This window comes from Amphibalanus amphitrite, unplaced genomic scaffold (assembly GCF_019059575.1).
Source record: "Amphibalanus amphitrite isolate SeventyFive unplaced genomic scaffold, NRLGWU_Aamphi_draft 000460F_arrow, whole genome shotgun sequence".
NCBI lineage: Eukaryota > Metazoa > Arthropoda > Thecostraca > Balanomorpha > Balanidae > Amphibalanus > Amphibalanus amphitrite.
This window is the reverse complement of record NW_024881954.1, coordinates 299,097-318,714: the sequence shown is the minus strand read 5'-3', so window position 1 is coordinate 318,714 and position 19,618 is coordinate 299,097. Positions and strand designations below refer to the sequence as shown.

Here is a 19,618-nt window from a genome sequence, read left to right as displayed (position 1 = left end):
AACAGGGACCTGTAATACTATGATCCTGAGCATATTGAAGTCATAGGATGGCATTCAGAGTAAGTTGAAATTTCTCCCATTGACTTATAATGGGCCGGTCGCAAAAATGACCTGACCTTAGGTCATCGATATAAAAATTCCGAGATATACAAATTGTAGCTCGTGATGCCCTTACTACTTCCTGCGGGTTTCAAGATCCTATCTCAACAACTGTGGGCTTGGTGGGATTGCAAACTTCGAAATTTACGTTCTGAGGTAGGGTCACTTGACCTGACCTGGTGACCTGACCATAGGTCACCTGGGGTCAAAATTTTCACTCAAGGTGCGCAACAGTTGGGAGAACAGGTATGCAAAATTTGGCGGCGCTGCGCGCCGCCGTTTTCTTGCGATCTGCGAAAAACCACAGGGGGGGGGGGTTGAAAACAACCCCCCCCCTGCAGTGCGCGTGTTACTTGGCAGCTTGCGTTATTTTTCAGTCGAGGATGGAGGAACAAGTTGCAAAAATCGTGTTCTAGCGGACTCTGGAGACTGAGAGAAGTAAAAACGAAGTTCCGGTCCAGGGGAACCGCGACGAGTAGTAAAGTTATCTTGACCGCGACCACCTTCAGATATACTCATGGCAGTGCTCGGGGCCATTATCACAATGTGACCAGCATTTAGGTGAACATCAAACTTCCAAGCCCTTTTCTATCTACCAGCTACAAAGGCACGAGCTGAAATTTGCCTTCCGGAACATCGAATGAACTCCCCGATGCATGGGCCTACCTTGGCCAACGACCAAGCGCACGGCATCTGGCCGAAACCGTTCGAATTCTGCAAACCACTACCAGTGTCCAGTTGTAATTGCGATTTCAGGCTATACAAAAACATATCACTGTTAACTGCTTAATTCGTAGGCCTTTTACCCCCCCCCCCCCCCACTATCCATCGCCAAAGGGTAAAAGGCGCACGCCCGACGATCACCTCACAGACTGTTTCCTGCAAGGTTGAGGTGAGTGATGAATTGCGCATATTGCTAATTGTAAGTTCCACACGGAACCAGGGCCCAATCTTACCAATGCCGTGGATAGGATTTGGCAGCACTGGCCGGAGCTTACGGCACTGATATCAATGATATCTTTTTTATTTACATCCAGCTAATCTTGTCCAATGATTTTGATAGCGTGAACGATTATGAATGTTGTCTGAAAGAATGAATAAGTGAATGCGGAATAGTTCTGAATGTTACCAAATGCCGTGAAATGCGCATTCACGGCATTGGTAAGATTGGGCCCTGAATCCATGCCCAGTCTTTCGAACCTTATCTGATCAAACACATGATGATGGACGAGATCGTTTTGAACGCTCAAAAGTAAAAACAAACAATCAGGTTTTTCTTTTTTTTATTTGCGCGAGGCCGACATACAGAGGAATCTTAGAACTTCAGCTTCTGGAAGAACCACTTGTTCTTTCCCGTCTTGTACCTGCAAAGAAAATAAAAGTATTTAAGCACAGAGTAAAACCGGCACGACACTTTAAAATACTGGGGGGGGGGGGGGGGGCGGCGGGAGCACAACACATCCCCATGAAAATGTCATGACTTATCCCATAGGATCACCTGCATAGATCGAATTTGTTATATTTCGGTGTCAAAGAAAAAATAATAAAACTAAGGGTCAACTACAAACAGTGGTAGGGACATACAAATAAAGTGACAGCATACGGTATAAATTATTACGGCTATCGTCATAAATTTGCATTACCGCGTTATCCAGCAAAAAGAAACAACGAAATCGTACATTGTGAAAAGCGATAATGTGAACACATATATTGCACGAACCGGTTTCGATTACTTCATCAGTGTGCAAATATATAAATAAAACACACAAAATAAAGTAATATCACAAAATGAAGTAATGAAGTAGTAATAGTGTGTTTTATTTATACATGTATTTGCACACTGATAAAGTAATATCGAAACCGGTTTGTGCAATATAACTATGTGTTCACATTATCGCTTTTCACAAACGTCCAACTGTCATACCACAAATCGTACATTGTTGGGTAGTACAGTGAGCTCGGCACTGCGTATGGAATGGATGTAAATTAACCCGCGCCGGAAAGAGCGATGTTGGAACCCCCCACCAATGCAGCTTTCCGCAAATGCATCAAAAACGACGGCGCTCCTTTTCCTGCACATTTGAAAATTTCAGAACCTCAAAAGGTTTTCGTCCTCATCACAGATAGACGCCGAGCTGATTACTTTGAAACATTCAGTGATGGAAAGAGTGACTGGATGTACAAAACGCATCTTTTGGACAATTATAAACACCATACAACATCGTGTATCAAGATAATATTGCATAATGAACCGGAAAAGAGGCACCTATGACCCCGACCTTTGACACCTTTGGTCATCTTACGTACAGGACGCTGATAATATAAACGTAACACATGCTAAGCGTCAAGGGTTATTGCAACATTTCCGTAAAAAACGTGAATTTGCCCTGGATTCGGAGTCTCCCGGACGACGAAGATTCTACGTCGTCCGGCCAATGCCGTTCACGGTCGGCGGGGGCTGGGCTGCGGTTATCGAACGGGATTGGCCGGACAACTTAAAATGTTCTTAGTCCGCGGACTGCGAATACGCCCTTAGTGTTAATCTGTCGTCTAGAGGCTAAACCGTTGACCCTGGGTCAAATCTGAGAGCAAAACATAGAAAGAGCTTTGAAAGAGCTATCGAATTATTCGAATGCGCTTTCCGCCGCGCTGTAGCTCTACTGGCTCCCGAGTTATGCGTCGATTGGTGAGTGTTAAAAAAGGGCGACATTTGACCTCTGTCGGCGCCCCGATCTTTGACCTGACTCACAATTAACTTAAGCACGTTTGTAATTAATTTTACGGTCTTTCTAAAGAGGCTTAGCGCGTGTCTTAAAGTGGCCCAGAAGGCCAGTCAGCCTGGGGGCATTCAAATAGCCCCCAACCTCCCCCCCCCCCCCGGGACGACGGTGGCGCCGAGCACCGGCCCGAGGTGTTATATTAGCGCCAAAATCAGATCCGAGGGTCGATTGCGTGAATGCGGATCACAATAAAACAATCATCACGGACAACATTAAATTTGTACTTGGATTACCTCTGTTGAAACTTTATCAATGTGGAATAAATATGCATCGTACCTCTCCTCGAGGGCCTGCTTGACGTGCAGCTTGGCCTTCCTCCGCTTGACGGGGTTCTTGATGGTCTCCTTGTTCACCTTCTCCTTCTCGAAGCCGATGTCCACGGTGTAGCGGGTCGGCATCATGTGGTTCAGGTTCACAACCTGGCGACAGAGGCGCGGCGGCGTTAGAAATGAGGTCAGCCGACGCACTGCGGATGCTGAGTGGAGCGCTAGCCAGTTCTCTGGACCGATACACACACTTTTTGGACCGGAACAGCACACTCAATGGATGTGAACATAGCCAGAAGGAGGTTGGCGCGGCTCTGATCAAGAGCACGCCGCACAGACATCCGCACACCGCGGAGTCGGAGTTGAAGCACACAACTCATGCCAATGCACGTTCGCTGAAAAATATTACATTCATTGGCCTTTACAAGACATACTTTGTTGAAGGTTAAGATATACTCCCGTTTTGGAACGGCGTTTTGAGCGTGCACAGCAGAAGATGGCGGCCACTCAAGCACCTTTCAAAGTCAGTATAACATATGAAAAGTAGGTATGTTTGCAATGTAAGGCAATGGAATATGGGCAGTAAGGTATTGTTTCTGGCAAGACAAATCGCCTCACATGAACTTGACTATCATGACGCAGACTCTTAGACAGATGTCCAGACTCCAGGCAGCCAGGGTTTGACCTGAAGTCTGGGACTAAGTCAATTTTTGAAAGTCAGAGTCAGGGTCATTAAAAATACATCAGTCCTGGTACACACAACCGTAATCATACAGGTATGAGGTAGCGATGTTAAATGAATCACAATCTATCAGCCAGGCTGGAATAAATGCATAAAAAATTTGCTATGAAGGAAAAAAAGAGCACCATAGCAGTAACAATCAGCTCAGAAGCTGTTTGAACCAATTATTAAACACTGTTAAACTTGCATGTGGCTGTAATATGTGAACATAAAATACAGTTTACACTTCTGGAAAGGAAGTCAGCAGTGGTGCATTAGGCAATACCTAACAAATATATAGTGTTATAATTCTAAATTATCTTTCAGTATGGCCACCATACCTCTAGATCATTTGAAGTCCATAACTACAGTCAGCTGTATATATTTAACTTATCAGTAGGCATAAAATACCACCAATTACTTAACCTAGCCAAACATCAGCTGGATAATTCAGTCACATTCAGTTGGCTGGGGAGCAAGGTTCTACTACTCAGCATAGCTTCTAAACTAGAACACAAGAGTAACCCATAACCATCATGTCTAAACCTGAGATCCCTTGATCACACAGGGAAATGATTCTGCTGAGTTCAGTAAGTGTCTGTGGGCCATATATTTGGGGGAAGGCTGTCATTGTTAACCCATATTGGGGTTCACAACAATGTAAGGTCAGAATAGATCAACAAATGGCCAAAGAATCAACTTTTTACACATGAAAGACAACCTGGTAATGATGGCAAAAAAAGAACATGACAAGGTTGTACAAGTACTTGTTGAACTCTCCAGGTGCCCCAGATATTGCAACTGCTAGGGTTCAGACCGGCATAACAATCAGTCAAACTCTGAGACTCTTTTGACAAGTACATGTCCTGATTTTTCAATTTCATAAGTCACTCTACCAGTCTACCATGTTAAAGTAAAGTCCATTACAACATCATGAACATTATCAAAGAATAATGGTCAGTGTAGCAATACACTCAATTTGAAGATGTATCAACCTTTTTATCTTGGGAGTTACAAACTCATTCATCATTCCTATCAGTTAACTCTTAATAAACATGGAATTGGACGCTCACCAAGTTCAGACAATGCATTACTGGATATGACAAGAGACCAAAAAACTCAATGGGCAAAAGGCTCCAAATCCAACAGAGCAAAACAAAATTGGAGTGTAAGTTGCTACACTATGCCAAGAGAACAATGGACATTTATTACACAAATTTTGATGAAGCACCATAAATGTGAGGGAGCCTAGATGATTAAGTAGGTGCCTACAATCAGGGTTAGTACTGAGTACACAGGTACCTACAATCATTACCAGAAAGCTAGGCCTCAAACAATGCTTAAGTCCAAAAGATAATTAAAAGGCATGCCTACTTTTAGTACTTACCCTCACAAAAGGCTTCATGCGCGTCCGGCGAGCAATCTTCTTCTTGCTCATTCCCTTCCTGACCTGGCGAGGATATCTGTCGATGCCAGCCACAAGGCAGTGTCCATAGGGCCTGTCAGTGGTGCCTTCATCGTTGCTCTTGACAATGATTCCCTTGCGACCAGCAAAGCGGCCACTCAGCAAAATCACCACCTTCCCACCTTTCATAATCTTCCCCATGGTTCTGAAAAAGAGCATGTAACCATTAGCAACAGTGCCTGATAATGCAAGTAGCTTCTGCAAGCCAGAAATTGATCAGTGGCCAATTTTACCAACAGAAAAATAGCTGCCTGCCTGAATTTCTTGCCTAAAAACCGCTTCACGTACGGAATGCAAATGCGATGGGCGCATAAGCGCGTAAGGCTTTTCCATTTTCGCTCTGTATGTGAAGCAGTCTTTAGTCAAAAATTCCAGCAGGTGGCTCTATTCTGTTGGTAAAACTGGCATCAGCACTAAATAACAAAATCTTCATGGCATTCTTTAGAATCAACTAAGTCCACCACGTATGTCTCAAAAGCGCATGAAGCGCAAATGTAAATCGAAAGTAACGACGCAAGTCCATAGCTCGCTAAAAACCCTCAAAAAGATCGATAAAGAAAGCATATCATGCTAGAACCAACGCAAAATTATATTATCCTAATTAGAAAGCCGAATATTTGAACATTTTATGATTTGTACTCACGTCGGCAATTGTTGTTACCGGAAAAAGGACGTTGCCACGTCTCAAAAACACTTTCAAAAGCACAAAGCCACCTGTGCTATGACCTGAGCTTGTAAAATGCAAAGCTATTAATGGCTAAGTTAAGATGAATTTTCGGCCGTTTTTAATGAAATTATTGTAGTCAATTCTTATTTAATTGCAGAAAAATTTTCCATAATCTCATTTTACCTAAGGTAAAATGAGAACCATTTTACCTATTTCTGCCCATTTTCTTCCTCCCAAAGTTCCCTTTTTCTGAAACGCTTTATGTTTTTATTACGTCATTAGATTCATTGGAAAATTTATAGAAAAAAACGTTTCGCAGGTGAACGAACAGAACAATAACTTTTTATTTCAGTCCTTTTCTGCCCATAAAAATCGTAGAAGTGTAGCGGGACGGTTTGAAACCGCATTTATTGAAGAAACAGTCGAAATATTTAAAAAAAAGGAAGAGCTGATTGGCTTTCGGTATCTGTCGTCAAAAGATAAGGATTTGAGCAGCATGTTTCGTTTTTACTATACCTTGAGAGGAGGTCTAATGAATTGATAAATTGAATTTTACACGCACTTGTGTTAAAATTTTGAATTGAATTTCACGTGCTTGCCGATCGCTGGCATTGGATTAGGGTCTGCAGCTGGAATTCACTGGAATTATTGGTATTTCAGTAAGTTGAGTCATATATGCCCTTAAATTAATTAAGTTCCTCCGAACTGACGTTAAATTTACACATTTTTTCTGAAAATAAAACATTACAGATGTCGCTTTGAAGAAAATTCAAGATGACAAGAAGTCATATGCTGAAACTGTCAAAGGAAGTTGTGATGTCATGCAAGAGGTTGCAAGGAAGATCGAAGCAATCCCTCTCCGTGATAAAGACCAGGGAGGCCGTCATACTGAGACAGCCATAGCGGGAGTCTTCGACAACTTCCTGGATAAGGAAAAGCGAAAGCTGAACGTTGTTGTACACAACATCCCTGGGCCTCAAGGTGAGAGCTTCTCTGAGAGAGTGGAGCAGGATAAAGCCACATTTAAGGAGATCATCAAGGAAGGGCTGAGACTCAATATTAATGTGACAAAGGCTTACAGAGTTGGAAAGGTCGGTCAGGAGAGGCCAAGACTGATGATAGTTGGTCTGAAGAATGCTGAAGTTAAGATAGAAGTGCTGAAGATGGCCCCACAGCTCAGTTCAACAGAGAGATGGCAAAATGTGTACATCACTCCAGACCTTACTTGGAAAGACCGTGAAGAAGGCAGGAAGCTGAGGGAAGAACTGAGAAGACGCACGGATGCAGGGGAGGGAAACCTCATCATTAAGTGAGGTCGCATTGTGAAACGGACCAGAAATGAAGATGAAAACCTGACAGCAGCCCCAGCTCGGCAGCAAATTCAAGCCAGTGGGAGCCAGTCGGCTGCCCATGCAAGAACATCTGGTCCCCAGCAGAAAAGCGTCAGCTGCAGCGGGGAGACGGTGTCCCACCGGATGCGGTGAGGCAGTATTGACAGTCTAGCACAGCGAAGAATGCAACAGGTTTTAAGGTGCTTTATACAAACGCTGATCAATTCATTAGTAAAAGAGACGATCTTTGCATGCTCCTTGCAGGTAATGAGCCCAACTTTATGTTAGTTAATGAGGTAATGCCGGAAGCCCAGCTCCACCCTATCTCTCCATCTCTCTTAACCATCCCAGGCTACAACATGTATGTGAACTTTGACCCCTCTGCATGTAACCTTGGCAACAGTGGTCAGAGAGGGATATGTATCTATGCGAGGACAAATCTGCATGTGTCAGAGGTCACCTTCAACATGTCATCCCCCAAGGACCAGCTCTGGATTGAGATGCCTTTGTATGGCCAGGACAGCCTACTGCTAGGTTGCATTTACCGCAGTCCTTCTGGAACGGCAGAGCAAGATGTTGTAGAGATTGGTGAACTGCTAAAGACAGCATGCAGGTCTTCTCACTCGCATGTAGTCATAACCGGTGATTTCAACCTGCCACAAATTGACTGGGATCTTGGCGCTTCCACTGCCCCACCTGCACATTGCTCCCACAACTTTGTTGACATAGTGAATGACTGCTTCCTGCACCAACATGTCACTCAACCAACGAGGTTTAGACTGGGTGAAACACCACACACATTGGACCTGGTCCTGTCAAATGAGGAGGGGATGATCCAAGGCCTACAGTCCCTCCCTGGACTAGGATCAAGCGACCATGTTGTCCTCAAATTCAAGCTGAACTGCTACTCGGAAGTAGTAGAACCAGCTGAACCTCGTTACAACCTGAACAAAGGGAACTATCGTCTCATGAATGCTCGACTGTCTTCAATTAACTGGGCACTCACGACAGAACTCGAGACCGAAGCATTGTACAATGTCATCAAAGACACGCTTCTGTCTCTGGCCTCCAATTGCATACCCCTCGCCAAACCAAGGTCAACGAACAAGAGCCTGTATGTTAACCAGGAGGCCCTGCGGCTCAAGAAACACAAGCGCGCTATGTGGTTCCAGTATGTGCGCACAAGAGACCCACTGGACTATGCACGCTTCACCCGCGCTCGGAATAAGCTCCGCACCCCTACCCGAAACCTCAGAGCAGATTTTGAGAAGAGGCTTGTCTTAGATAGTATCCGAGAAAACCCCAAGGGATTCTGGCGTTACACTGGCTCACGATTGCGCACCAAAATAAGAGTTGAAGACCTCAAAAACGACGATGGGACGATGGCACGGAAAGACAGTGAGAAAGCGAACCTGCTCAACCATTGTTTCCAGAGTGTTTTCACCACTGAGTCAACTGTCTTGCCCACGGTGACTGCCTCCTATGGGGGTACCCGTCTGGAAGACGTGGACATCAGCTCTGCATCGGTGAAGCGGAAGCTCCTCAAACTCAACGTGGACAGTGCTCCGGGCCCAGACGGACTACACCCCAGGGTTCTCCGAGAGACGGCTGAAGCGATGGCGGAGACATGGACGAGGCTGTTTTGTTCCTCCGTGGACTCGAGCCACCTCCCAAGGGACTGGCGCGTGGACGAGATCGTCCCAATCTTCAAAAAGGGCCTCAGGACGTGTCCCCTTAACTACATACCGGTCACCCTCACATCAGTCCCCTGTAAAGTGCTGGAATCACTGATTCGCGACCAGCTGATGGAGCATCTCACCCGTTAGCATCTCAAGCTAACGGTAGCGGCCGGGAAGGTATGCAGCAGCACCCGGGCCGAACTCGTGGCCATCCTCGAGGCGCTGGCCGAGGCCGCGGGCGATCTGCCTGACCGGCCGAGTATGCTCCTCCTCTGCTGCGACTCGCGCGCAGCCATCCAGTCGCTACAAGACACGGCGGACTCCCAGTCGGCTCTGGTAGCGGAGATCAGGGACCTGCTAGACACCATCACTCGTTCAGGCCACAGGCTCCACTTGCAGTGGGTGCCCGGCCACGCGGGCCTGCCGGAGAACGAGGAGGCGGACCGTCTGGCAGCGATCGGGAGCTCGCGCAGACAGGACCAGATCCCCGTGGACCTGTGGTCGGCGAGAGCCGCGGTGGCCCGCCGGGCGCGGGCGATGTGTGATGCGCGCGCCAGACGCAGCCACCCGCACCCTGACCCGACGCCCGGGCACGACGGACTGGACCGCCGAGCGTCGGTGACCGTGGCGCAGCTCCGGGTGGGATGTTCGCCCCTGACAGGAGACACCCGGCACCGACTCGGACTGGCCGAGTCCGACGCGTGCGTCGACTGCGGCGAGCCGGACTCGGTCCCGCACCTGCTGATGGACTGCCCCGCACACCAGGGGCCTCGGACCCGCCGGTGGGGGCCCCTGCCGACGCTGGGGGAGATATTCTCCACCGAAGCTGACCTCATCGTAGACTTCCTGGTGGAGACGGGCCGGGCCCCGCGGGACCCGGCCTAAGCTGGCAAGGAAGAAGAAGAAGAAGAAGCATATAACCCGGACGGGGCAGTTGAGTGGCGCGCAGCACGGATTCAGACCCAGGAGATCCTGTTGTACCCAACTGCTTGAGACTCTCGAGGAGTGGACCAGTGGACTGGAAAGAGGTGAGGCAATCGATGCCATCTACCTCGACTTCAGCAAAGCCTTTAACTCTGTTCCACACCAGCGCCTGCTTCTGAAGCTGCGGGCCTGCGGCGTTGATGGCAAGCTTCTGAACTGGTTGCAGGCGTTCCTCACGGGGAGGCAACAGAGGGTTCGGGTGAACAACTCAAGGTCGGAATGGGCCGCTGTGACCAGCGGGGTGCCACAGGGAACTGTCTTGGGGCCGCTGCTATTTGTCGTGTACGTCAACGATCTGCCCGGTGAAGTCGCGTCCTCAATCAAGATGTTCGCAAACGACACGAAAATTTACAGGAGTGTCAGCCGGGCATCAGACGTTCTCACCCTCCAAGCTGACCTAGATACACTCGTTGAATGGTCGGAACGCTGGCAGCTGCCCTTCAACCGAACAAAGTGCAAGTCACTGCATCTGGGCTCCCACAATGGAAACTACGTCTACCACATGGGCGACACGCAGCTGGACCAGACCTCGGTAGAGAAGGACCTCGGAATCCACGTCGACCACCAACTCAAGTTCCGTGAGCAGGCAGCCGCGGCGATTTCGAAAGCATCGCGCATCCTGTCCGTGATCCGGCGAAGCTTCGCCCTCCTAGACGAGAACACTCTGCCTCTGCTGTTCCGAACGATGGTGCGACCTCACCTGGAATACGCGAACTCCATCTGGGGACCTTTCAATCGGGAGGACCAGAGGCGCGTTGAAAAGGTCCAGAGGAGAGCTACGAAGCTGGTTGCCGCCATCCGAAATCAGCCATACGAGGAGAGGCTCCGGATTCTCGACCTGCCGTCTCTATACCATCGCCGACGCCGGGGCGACATGATAACTGTCTACCAGGTGCTCAGACAGGGGATTGACCTCGAGGCAGAGAGATTCTTTGCGGCGGCAGCGACAGGCAACACCCGCGGACACCAATGGAAGCTGTCGAAACCGAGGGCCGTATCCCGAGTGCGTCGAAATGTCTTCTCCGTCCGAGTCATCAACGATTGGAACGGACTCCCGCCATCACTTGTCGATCCCCCCAGCCTAAACGCCTTCAAAGCCAGACTGGACAAACACTGGGCACATTTGAAACACACAACTCACCTTAACGACTGAGTCAGGACACTGAGTCAGTAAGGAGCTCGATAGGACCGGATCCTTGAGGCCAAGTGGCCTTTCAAAATTCCGAACTTTATAAGTATAAGTAAGTAAGTATTACCTTCCTTGAGTTCACACTTCACTGCTTATAAGTGACGTTGATGATGATGGTTTGACTGTTTCCTGCCTCTCCTCATGCACTGGTAATGAAGGAAACCCAACAGGTGAGTTGAACAGGTTGAGGTGAGTTAATGGAAATCAAAATGCCTATCAGAACAGAGCTGCAGTCCTTTGGATTCAGATTTCGGAGTCTGTCTGAGTCGACATTTTGGCGGCACTTCTGAATCTGACTTTGTCCTGCTGGGACAGGCCGAGTCCCATTGTGTCCCGCTGGGACCGGCTGAGTCCCACTTTGTCCCGCTGGGACCGGCCGAGTCCCATCATTGTGTCACCAGCGGAGTCCCACTTTGTTTCGCTGGGACCGGCTGAGTCCCACTTTGTCCCGCTGCAGTCGGCTGAGTCCCACTTTGCCCCGCTGGGACCGGTCGAGTCCCATTGTGTCCCGCTGGGACCAACCGAGTCCCACTATCTCCCGCTGTTTTCGGCTGAGTCCCACTATGTTCCGTTGAAGTCGGGCAATCCTTTGTGTGACGTCTGCTCTACTAATACCCACAATGTTTTGTGTTGTGTGTGCAGTTTATGTCGTAAGATTTCCTGTGGTCGCTTTCGAGCAGCTGTGGGAGCAGCAGGAAGTGTGAGGTCATACCCAGAATGCAGCTCTTGCCTGATTGGCTGCCAATGAAGCCCAGCTTTCTTTACCACCGAAGCCATGACGCCCGCAGACACTGGAACAGGGCCCTGGAGTCTGAGTTGGAGCCACAGAAAATCCATCAACTCCATGGGCCTGCCATGGGTGTAGAGCTTGAGTCGGTTGAAGTTGACAGTTTCATTGCTTTAACCTTGCACAGCAGCAAAGCTGGAGTTGATTTTTGTTTTCAGGCTTGAGTTGGAGTTGGAGTCTGAGTCACCAAAAAATCCATTGAGTATGTAGCAATGACCAGAGGAGCAAATTCCACCACTGACTGACAGATTGTTGGTTGACAATTGGGATATGGCTGCTATGAGTTTGGGAGAGTAGGGAATACAGGGCAACAGCCCAATCCTGATGAATTTGAACAGTATCAGTTACAGTGGTAGTGTTCAGGCAGGTGTCATACATATATACTTATGTGGATATATGTAGCTGAAGGCGGGTGATGAGCGTTGGCCTCAAGACGAGCGCCAGACTCGAGTAATTATGCTAGTTTAATTACTGTCATCCGGGGCTATTTTCTATTTTGATATCTGCCCTGTTTTTTAGATGTGTTGGTGTGAATATCTCTAATAGATGTTGCCCAAATTGCCAGACCTAGTGGCTAGGGAAAAGTTACGGATTTTTCTTAGGAATTTCTCAGTGTGCTGGAGTTTTCAAAGTTCTGTCAGGAGTCTGAGTCACTGTGCCATCAGTTGCAGACATGGGAGTCACTGGCGCCTGTTTAAATTCTTAAACCTGGAAAGTATTGAACAATGACTACTTCGTATTTTTTTATTTTTTTCGGTAGGAATCAGTTTAAGCACCCATATTTAAAACAATAACCATGTCATTGCCAATACTTATACTAACAAAGCCATTTCTTCCCACAGTAATTGACCATGGAGGAAGATTTTGGCTTTGTTCCCCGTGGTAGAGGACGAGGGATGATGCGCGGACGTGGCAGGTAGGTTCGATGCTATCATCAGCCTTCTTTGGATCTTGAAGTTTTGTGGTATTTATATATGCAGATCTCTGCATGGTTTTTAATCGTGATCGGCAGCAATCATGGGAAATATGTCGCCTAACAAGTAACAAGTGACTGCGGTCCTGGAATAGTCCTATGGTTTATAAATCAAAAGTAATGATAAGGTTTTCATGCAGAGTCCATTATACGCAGATTTTGATCTCTTCGATGTTTCCCAATGGCTCGGCTGCTGTATGTCCCGGTGTCTGAATACCCCCTCGTCTCGCTCTCCAGGGGCGGCGGCTACCGTGGCGGTGACCCGGAGCGCGGCGGGTACCGCGGTCGGGGGGAGCGCGGCGCGCGCGGCTATAGGGGCCGGGGCGAGCGTGGCGGCCGGGGCGGCTATCCACCGCGCGGCGGTGGCTACGACTCCCCGCGCGGCTACGGCCGCGGCCGCGGCTACCCGAGCCGACGCGGCGGGATGGAGCACGGCGACTACGAACCCATGGACAGCTACGAGCCGGCCCCTTATGAGGAGCCGGCGGCCGAGTACGAGCCCAGAGGCCGTCGGAGCTATGAGCCTCGCGGCCGCGGAGGGTACGAGGGTCGTGGCAGGGGCGGCTATGAGCCCCGTGGCCGAGGAGGCTACGAACCCAGAGGTCGGGGTGGCTACGAGTCCCGCGGCCGCGGAGGTGGTTATGAGCCCCGCGGTCGCGGAGGGTACGAGCCGCGCGGCCGCGGAGGATACGAGGGTCGTGGCCGCGGTGGCTACGAACCCAGAGGTCGCGGTGGTTACGAGCCGCGCGGCCGCGGCGGCCGCGGTCGGCCTCACTTCGAGGACGCCGGCTACCCGGAGGCGCCGCCGCCCAAGCGCGGCCGCTTCGTGGGCGGCGGCGGCTGGGGCGAGTACCCGCCCGAGGAGCGCGGCTACGCGGCGGAGTACGTGGAGGAGCCGCGGGGGTACGCGGCCGAGCCCCGTCCGTACCGAGGCGGGTGAGTACACACAGCACGCGCGCCGCTCTTTGCCACACACGCCAACACGTGTGGCAAAACACCATCGCGATGTAGCTTGTGAGTTGTGACAGAGTGACTGCGTTTTTGTCGCTCGCTGCTTTATTTTGCTTATCGCTCCATTTTTAAGCTGCTGCCTTTTCTAGTAATTTGCCGATCTGATTATTTGTTCTTCGCATGATGCTGTTTTTTGCTAATATCACTTTAGTATTTATGTTTTAAAGGCTTCCTGCTAATTGGCTTCGTCCCTCTGGTTGTCTGTTTTCTACTCACGTTTCTTTTTATTTTGTTTTGTAGTTACTCCACCTATGACGCCGAGCCAGTGGAGCCCGGATATGGAAAGCGGTCATAGTGAGTCAAATCACACATGTTGCATCACATTCCCAACGTATTTTGTTTACTATTTCCCAGAGTCCTAGCATCTCAAGCATTCGGCACTATTTTTGAATTTGCTTATTCAAGTGACAGTTCCATTCATTTCATTCATTTCATTCAGTTCATTTTCATTCATTTCATTTTAGCCATTTGAAATGTTATGATTTTTTGGCATGCCGGTTAATGTGTCGTGTATAGGTATGTAATTGTCTGCCAGTTTTGATAGACTTTTTTAGTTATTGACCGTGCTCTGTGGAATTTGATGAAGATTGAAGATAATACTATCCCATCTACGCTGACGTTCAGTCCCGTCTTCACCGTCCTCCCCCATGTCGCGTCTTCGCTTTACTCCGACCACCGTTTTTTTTTTTATCTCGCTTCCCGTTCTGTCTGGACTCGCAGCTCATCCACATTCAGATCACATCCGCCCACACCAGTCCGTATCTCCGATTTGTGCGCCGTATGCGTCTTTCGTCCGGCTGTTTGCTAATTCGTCTCTGGTCCTTTTACAGCGGTGGTGACGACTATGGCGGCGACCGCTACAACGGCGGCTACAGTGAGTACATTTGCGCGCTCCCTGAAAGTTACACACTATATACACACACTGACCTGTGAATAAGTGAAGAGAATGTGTGAGCATATTCAACTCAACGATAGATGACATGGGAATGCTATAAGATCCAATAAATCCTCGCTCGTCATGGTGCAATATGATTGGATTTGGACAATTCGTTAAAGTTGCATTGGATTGGAGGCTAAAGAGCACAGCCTAGCGCGGCATTGATTTGGTGTTCGGCGATGTGTTCTGTCCATTGCTGTGAGGCGCTGGCTGTCACCAGTCATTAAAGGTAGTGTGCCACCTTTCACAGATTTCCCATTTTATTTTTCCTAGGATAAGAAGCTTCTGTTTTTACCTAATATCGCAAAAAAAAATCAAAAATGGGCCTGGAATAGTGCCTTTTTTGCCTTAAAGTTTATCGGTTTTTCGGTTTAAAAGTTTTAAAAGTTTAATCGGTTTAAAAGTTTATATGTATAACAACTCTAGTAGGCTGACCTGCAAACAGGCGTCGGCAACAATCGCGAATGCGGCGCACATGTGACAATAAGCAAAGGTCATTATAGAGTTACGACGTACGGGAATGAGTTATCAGCTGTCTAATCGTAGACAACACAATGTCGAACTTAAACTGTAAGCCTGTATTGGTATTGTTTCTTTAATTTGGCTGTCGAACATTAATTTATGGTTTGAAATATGATTTTATGTAAAATAATTCATATGAAACAGCCGTCTCTTAAATTATGACCCCATTTCACCACACGAAAGTGGCAGAAATGGCAATGATCAGCTGACGCATTTTTCTTCGCCGAAGTCAGAGCGCGCGGCCCGACGCACCACCACCGCACCACAAAATATGAGCAGCGTATTTGGAAATTCCGACCTCGACGAGCATCGGAAGCCACCTAACAGGCGTGTTCGAAACCGCAGGAGATGATGATGAACGGGTTTATCGAAACTTGATTAGATGAGCCTATCGGTAATAGCGATTTTAGTGTGTGCATTTATTGTTCATAGTGGTGTGAAATGTGGTTGGGGTAGAACCGACAACCCGTTGGAGCGAATTTCGCACTGGGGCACTCAAAATTTGAAGAATTTAAGACGTTTCCATGAGTTTTGAAGGTACCTATGGATGAGTTCTAAAAATCCGGTTCTCCTTATCCGGGTCATTAACTCCATATGGTCCTGGAAAGCTGGCACACTACCTTTAACACTGACTTTGTGTCCGTTTTCCACAGACGGCCGAGCGATGGATGACGGCTACTCTAACGGTCACGGATACCAGGCTGGTACGTATCTCCTTGCCCCTGGGAAGGGAACGATGCCCGTATCCTTACCCTAACCCGCAGCGTAGTGTAGAGAGGGTAGGAGGTAGGCTAGTGAATACAATCATCGCTTTCAAAGAGTGAGGTGGTTTAGGCCAGTCAAGTAGTACCTATAAGCTCGACTTGACCATATTTAGATGGATGACTATTTATATAGATCGCGACTATACGCCGCTTTTAATGCCGTTTTTATACGTGAAGCAACGATCAATGATCCTGTTCTTAATGCAACAGCATGCCAGCTGTTTTGCCAGTCATCAAAAATTGAATAAACTGGCCACAAAATTGGTATAAAAATGTTAATGATAGCCAGACGATGATGGCGGCGACGGTGGCCCTTGAGGAGGGTCGGGCTATGAATGGATGAGGTGAACGTACCTCCATGTGATGCAATAGTGATGTCCCAATGCTGTCATGCATGTCAGAAACGCTGTTATGGCCTAAAATGGTCAGCGATATAAGCCGGAACGTCTCGATTAGAAAACCTGTTACACATTTTTATGTGAAGTGTTGTATTTCTCAATTTGATAACAAGGTGTCTGTGTTCATTCATCACGCCAAAATTGAGCAGAATTGACTGGCTTGCTATCAGCTGTCAGTAAAAGTCAAAGTAGATGATTAGATGACTTGCGGGCTTTCAGTATGCTGAAACCATGATAACGTTAAGAAACGGCGTCGACTCATGAACAGTGGATCTGTTGCCTATTGATATAACGATGAATGTCATTAGCCATTGCAGACCGGTACGAGCAGCAAGCTATTCTATGCCGAGCTTTTACCGGTAACGCCGGCTCTGGCCGCTGGAGGCGCTAGTGTAGCTATTTAGGCGTCCACCGGAGGCCGAGACGCCATACTGAGGCTTGGCTGACATGTTGTGCTCTCATCTGTTCTAGGTGGCCGTTGGTAGTAGGTTACATGTGCCCAAGGCTGTTGCGCGGGCACGGTAGACCGCTACGGTAGAACGCTGGCCTGACAAAGGGGCTCCGCACACGCCTGCTAGGCGCTTACTCTAAAGTCGGGTGATTCCCTCGAGAGCGTGAGAGAGGAACTGAGACAAAGAGAAAGACAGAGCTGACGCGTCGAGGCCACGAGAGAAACTGTGACGTACAGATGAGTGGCGTGAACATGCCTGTGAGCCGCGAGGCGGGAGCTGACCTTGATGTCTGCGGAGTCTGGAGCTAGGTTCGACGTAGTGCTGTTTTATATGTCGAATTCACTGAGATCCACGTTCATGTACTACTTTCATCTTACCATCTTCGTTAGTGGCCGCCATTTGTTGCTGTTCTTTCTCGCTGGAGAAAGCGAAGGAAAGTAACGGGCGCCCGATTAGTGTTGTAAGACTATCTCATCCTGACCGCGTCATAAAGGTGGATGCGCGAACAATTTCATAATATACTGGCGTCAAAACGTCTGCAGTAATTTTACGAAAGGATAATTGTTGCTTTTTCTGTTTCTTCGGTTATAGTGTAAGACATAGCGCGACAAACTTTGATATGTACTTACGGAAATGAAGCCCATCATCAGCGTATTAGTTCCTTCGATGTCGATGTCATAACCTGATTGGTCGCGATCATTGGCATTTCAATGTCTCAATAAAAATCATGACGAACATGTAGTTATTACCAGAAATGCTCAATGTTGGATGCATTTCACAAGGCGATTGCGGTGGCTGAAAGGTGAAGGGATGCTATGTAGTCCGCGATGTATTCGGGAATAGAACTCTCCGAAACCATGTAGCTTATTTTGTAGACATTCATGAATATGTGGCGTATGTTTACAAACAGTATTGGTACGTTTTGAAACCAATCGCATTATTCTGCCTTCATGACATCAGGAACAAGACAAGCGTTACAAAAAGACTAGGCGCTACAATTCTGACCGTTGCGAATGTGTCGTTTTATAGTGTCCCGTGTGTGGTAAGCGGAGTCTGATGCCGGCGCCGGGTATGACAGCCGTGGGCGTTGGCCGGCGGCGGGTGGGGCTGGCCCAGTGCCCGCCTCTGACGTGTCGCGCAGTAGCTTGGTGGCGAGCCAGGCGGGGGAGGCTGAGGCCCCCAGGCGGGGGAGTGGGCCCCCAGGTGGACCGGGGGTCACCACTGGCCGGCCTCCAGCGCCAGATAGGTAGATCACCGGATGGAGGCGGATTAAACCGGCTCGCCAGGTGACCAGAGAGTGTGGAAACGGCTGAGACGCGAGCTAGCATGCCGTCCCTTACTAGGTTAGCTCTGGTCTTCGACGACAGATCAATGAATGGTCTCTATTGAGCAAAGCTCCGAGCTCGAGTGTGTGATCTTAGATCGAGATTCGAGACCAATGAAAAGTGATGCACGGAAACGGAGCTCGATTCGATCGCTTCTTCAAGTGATCTTTAGTAATTTGGTCACGTATCTTATAACGCATGATAAGTAGATAGCTCATTGCTTTATGAACCTCGTGTGAGCACCAAGCAGCGTTCATGTGGGCCTACCCGGCTGAGTTTGGTCAGGCTAGTGTGCTTTATGTCTGTTAGCCGATGCCAAGCGGTAAACCGATGACGTGAAATGAGCGATGACCGGACGCAACGAACCGGGTCGTGAAACTGCAGGCTTCTGGCAATGAACAGGAGTCGGGAGAGGTCAGCGCAGGGCCCGGTCGCACGGAGAGGGTCAGGAGTGTCAGCACTCAGGACAACGCCAGGTAGGAGTGACCGAGGGTCAGGATGCCCCAAAATACGGATGACTGAGGCTCAAGACGTCCTCAGGTAGGGATGGCGCGGAGTGAATAGCTATAGGAGCGGCCTGTTGTCCAAGCTGGCCGAGGGCAAATGCCGGTGCTGGACTTAGATGGAGAGTAACGTAATGCCAAGGAAGCTTGAAAAGCTCACATTCAAAGAAGTATACGATCGTAATGTGGATTCGTATGCAGCGTAATCAGACGCAACTTTGTTTACTGTTTAACATTAAAACTAAATATCACTGGTCACAGACTTCTCTATATTCAGAGAAGCCTATGCACTGGTCAATGTTCAATGTTTTCTAGCTAGCCAACTCTAGATGAAATGACTCGGAACCAAATAGTCCGAACAATGTGCTGAGGGTCATTTTGTTTTAGGCATTTTTGGTCAGCTGGAGGAAGCTATGATTTCCTAGGTCAAGTAGTACCCTTTCGATCCTTTCCTGCATGCACTTTGACTTTCGTTCTCTTGTTATGAGGCATCAACTTGATAGTAAATATATTACGCTTCTTATCTCTTGAAAATTAAATGATCTTTTGTAGACAACAGATTTTCACTGAATACATAAACTATCACCTATCGAACGTTATGTCTTCTCCGTCATTCTTGTCTTTGTGAATTCACCCCACCCAGCTTCGTCACCGTTGACCGAGGTCTGATGATCAGGCTGACGGGTCAGGTCAGCGTCCCGTGTGACCTGACCTGACCTGACCTGACCGGCTGGATGAAGACGTCCGTCGGCTGACCGCCGCGCT

General features: G+C 48.5%; 2 protein-coding genes across 4 annotated transcripts; one reads left to right on the top strand and one right to left on the bottom strand.

The window, feature by feature from the left end:
* Nucleotides 1-1,365: 1,365 nt before the first annotated feature.
* LOC122391895 (60S ribosomal protein L27-like) lies at nt 1,366-6,172 on the bottom strand. Its single transcript, XM_043386219.1, has 4 exons — nt 5,975-6,172; nt 5,254-5,476; nt 3,156-3,298; nt 1,366-1,463 (listed from the first exon to the last, which is right to left on the bottom strand). The coding sequence occupies exons 2-4, from the start codon at nt 5,470-5,472 to the stop codon at nt 1,415-1,417; spliced, it is 411 nt and encodes a 136-aa protein (XP_043242154.1). The 5' UTR covers nt 5,473-5,476; nt 5,975-6,172; the 3' UTR covers nt 1,366-1,414.
* Nucleotides 6,173-6,372: 200 nt separating this feature from the next.
* Nucleotides 6,373-17,760, top strand: LOC122391894 (TATA-binding protein-associated factor 2N-like). 3 transcript variants are annotated; one of them, XM_043386216.1, is made up of 7 exons: nt 6,452-6,477; nt 12,811-12,884; nt 13,179-13,877; nt 14,193-14,246; nt 14,783-14,826; nt 16,065-16,115; nt 17,045-17,760. In XM_043386216.1, the coding sequence occupies exons 2-7, from the start codon at nt 12,820-12,822 to the stop codon at nt 17,056-17,058; spliced, it is 927 nt and encodes a 308-aa protein (XP_043242151.1). In that variant the 5' UTR covers nt 6,452-6,477; nt 12,811-12,819; the 3' UTR covers nt 17,059-17,760. The 3 variants fall into 3 exon arrangements, with proteins under 3 accessions (XP_043242153.1, XP_043242151.1, XP_043242150.1); XM_043386215.1 differs by lacking the exon at nt 6,452-6,477 and adding an exon at nt 6,507-6,657; XM_043386218.1 differs by lacking the exon at nt 14,193-14,246 and having other exon boundaries at nt 6,373-6,657.
* Nucleotides 17,761-19,618: the final 1,858 nt, after the last annotated feature.

Excerpts from the sequence above, each read along its gene's own strand:
- LOC122391895 (XM_043386219.1), bottom strand. The coding sequence starts at position 5,472 with ATGGGGAAGATTATGAAAGGTGGGAAGGTGGTGATTTTGCTGAGTGGC. Across the intron at positions 3,299-5,253 it reads GCATGAAGCCTTTTGTGAGG|GTTGTGAACCTGAACCACAT; the intron begins GTAAGTACTAAA and ends CTCTGTCGCCAG. Across the intron at positions 1,464-3,155 it reads AAGCAGGCCCTCGAGGAGAG|GTACAAGACGGGAAAGAACA; the intron begins GTACGATGCATA and ends TTTTCTTTGCAG.
- LOC122391894 (XM_043386216.1), top strand. The coding sequence starts at position 12,820 with ATGGAGGAAGATTTTGGCTTTGTTCCCCGTGGTAGAGGACGAGGGATG. Across the intron at positions 12,885-13,178 it reads ATGATGCGCGGACGTGGCAG|GGGCGGCGGCTACCGTGGCG; the intron begins GTAGGTTCGATG and ends CTCGCTCTCCAG. Across the intron at positions 14,247-14,782 it reads GGATATGGAAAGCGGTCATA|CGGTGGTGACGACTATGGCG; the intron begins GTGAGTCAAATC and ends GTCCTTTTACAG.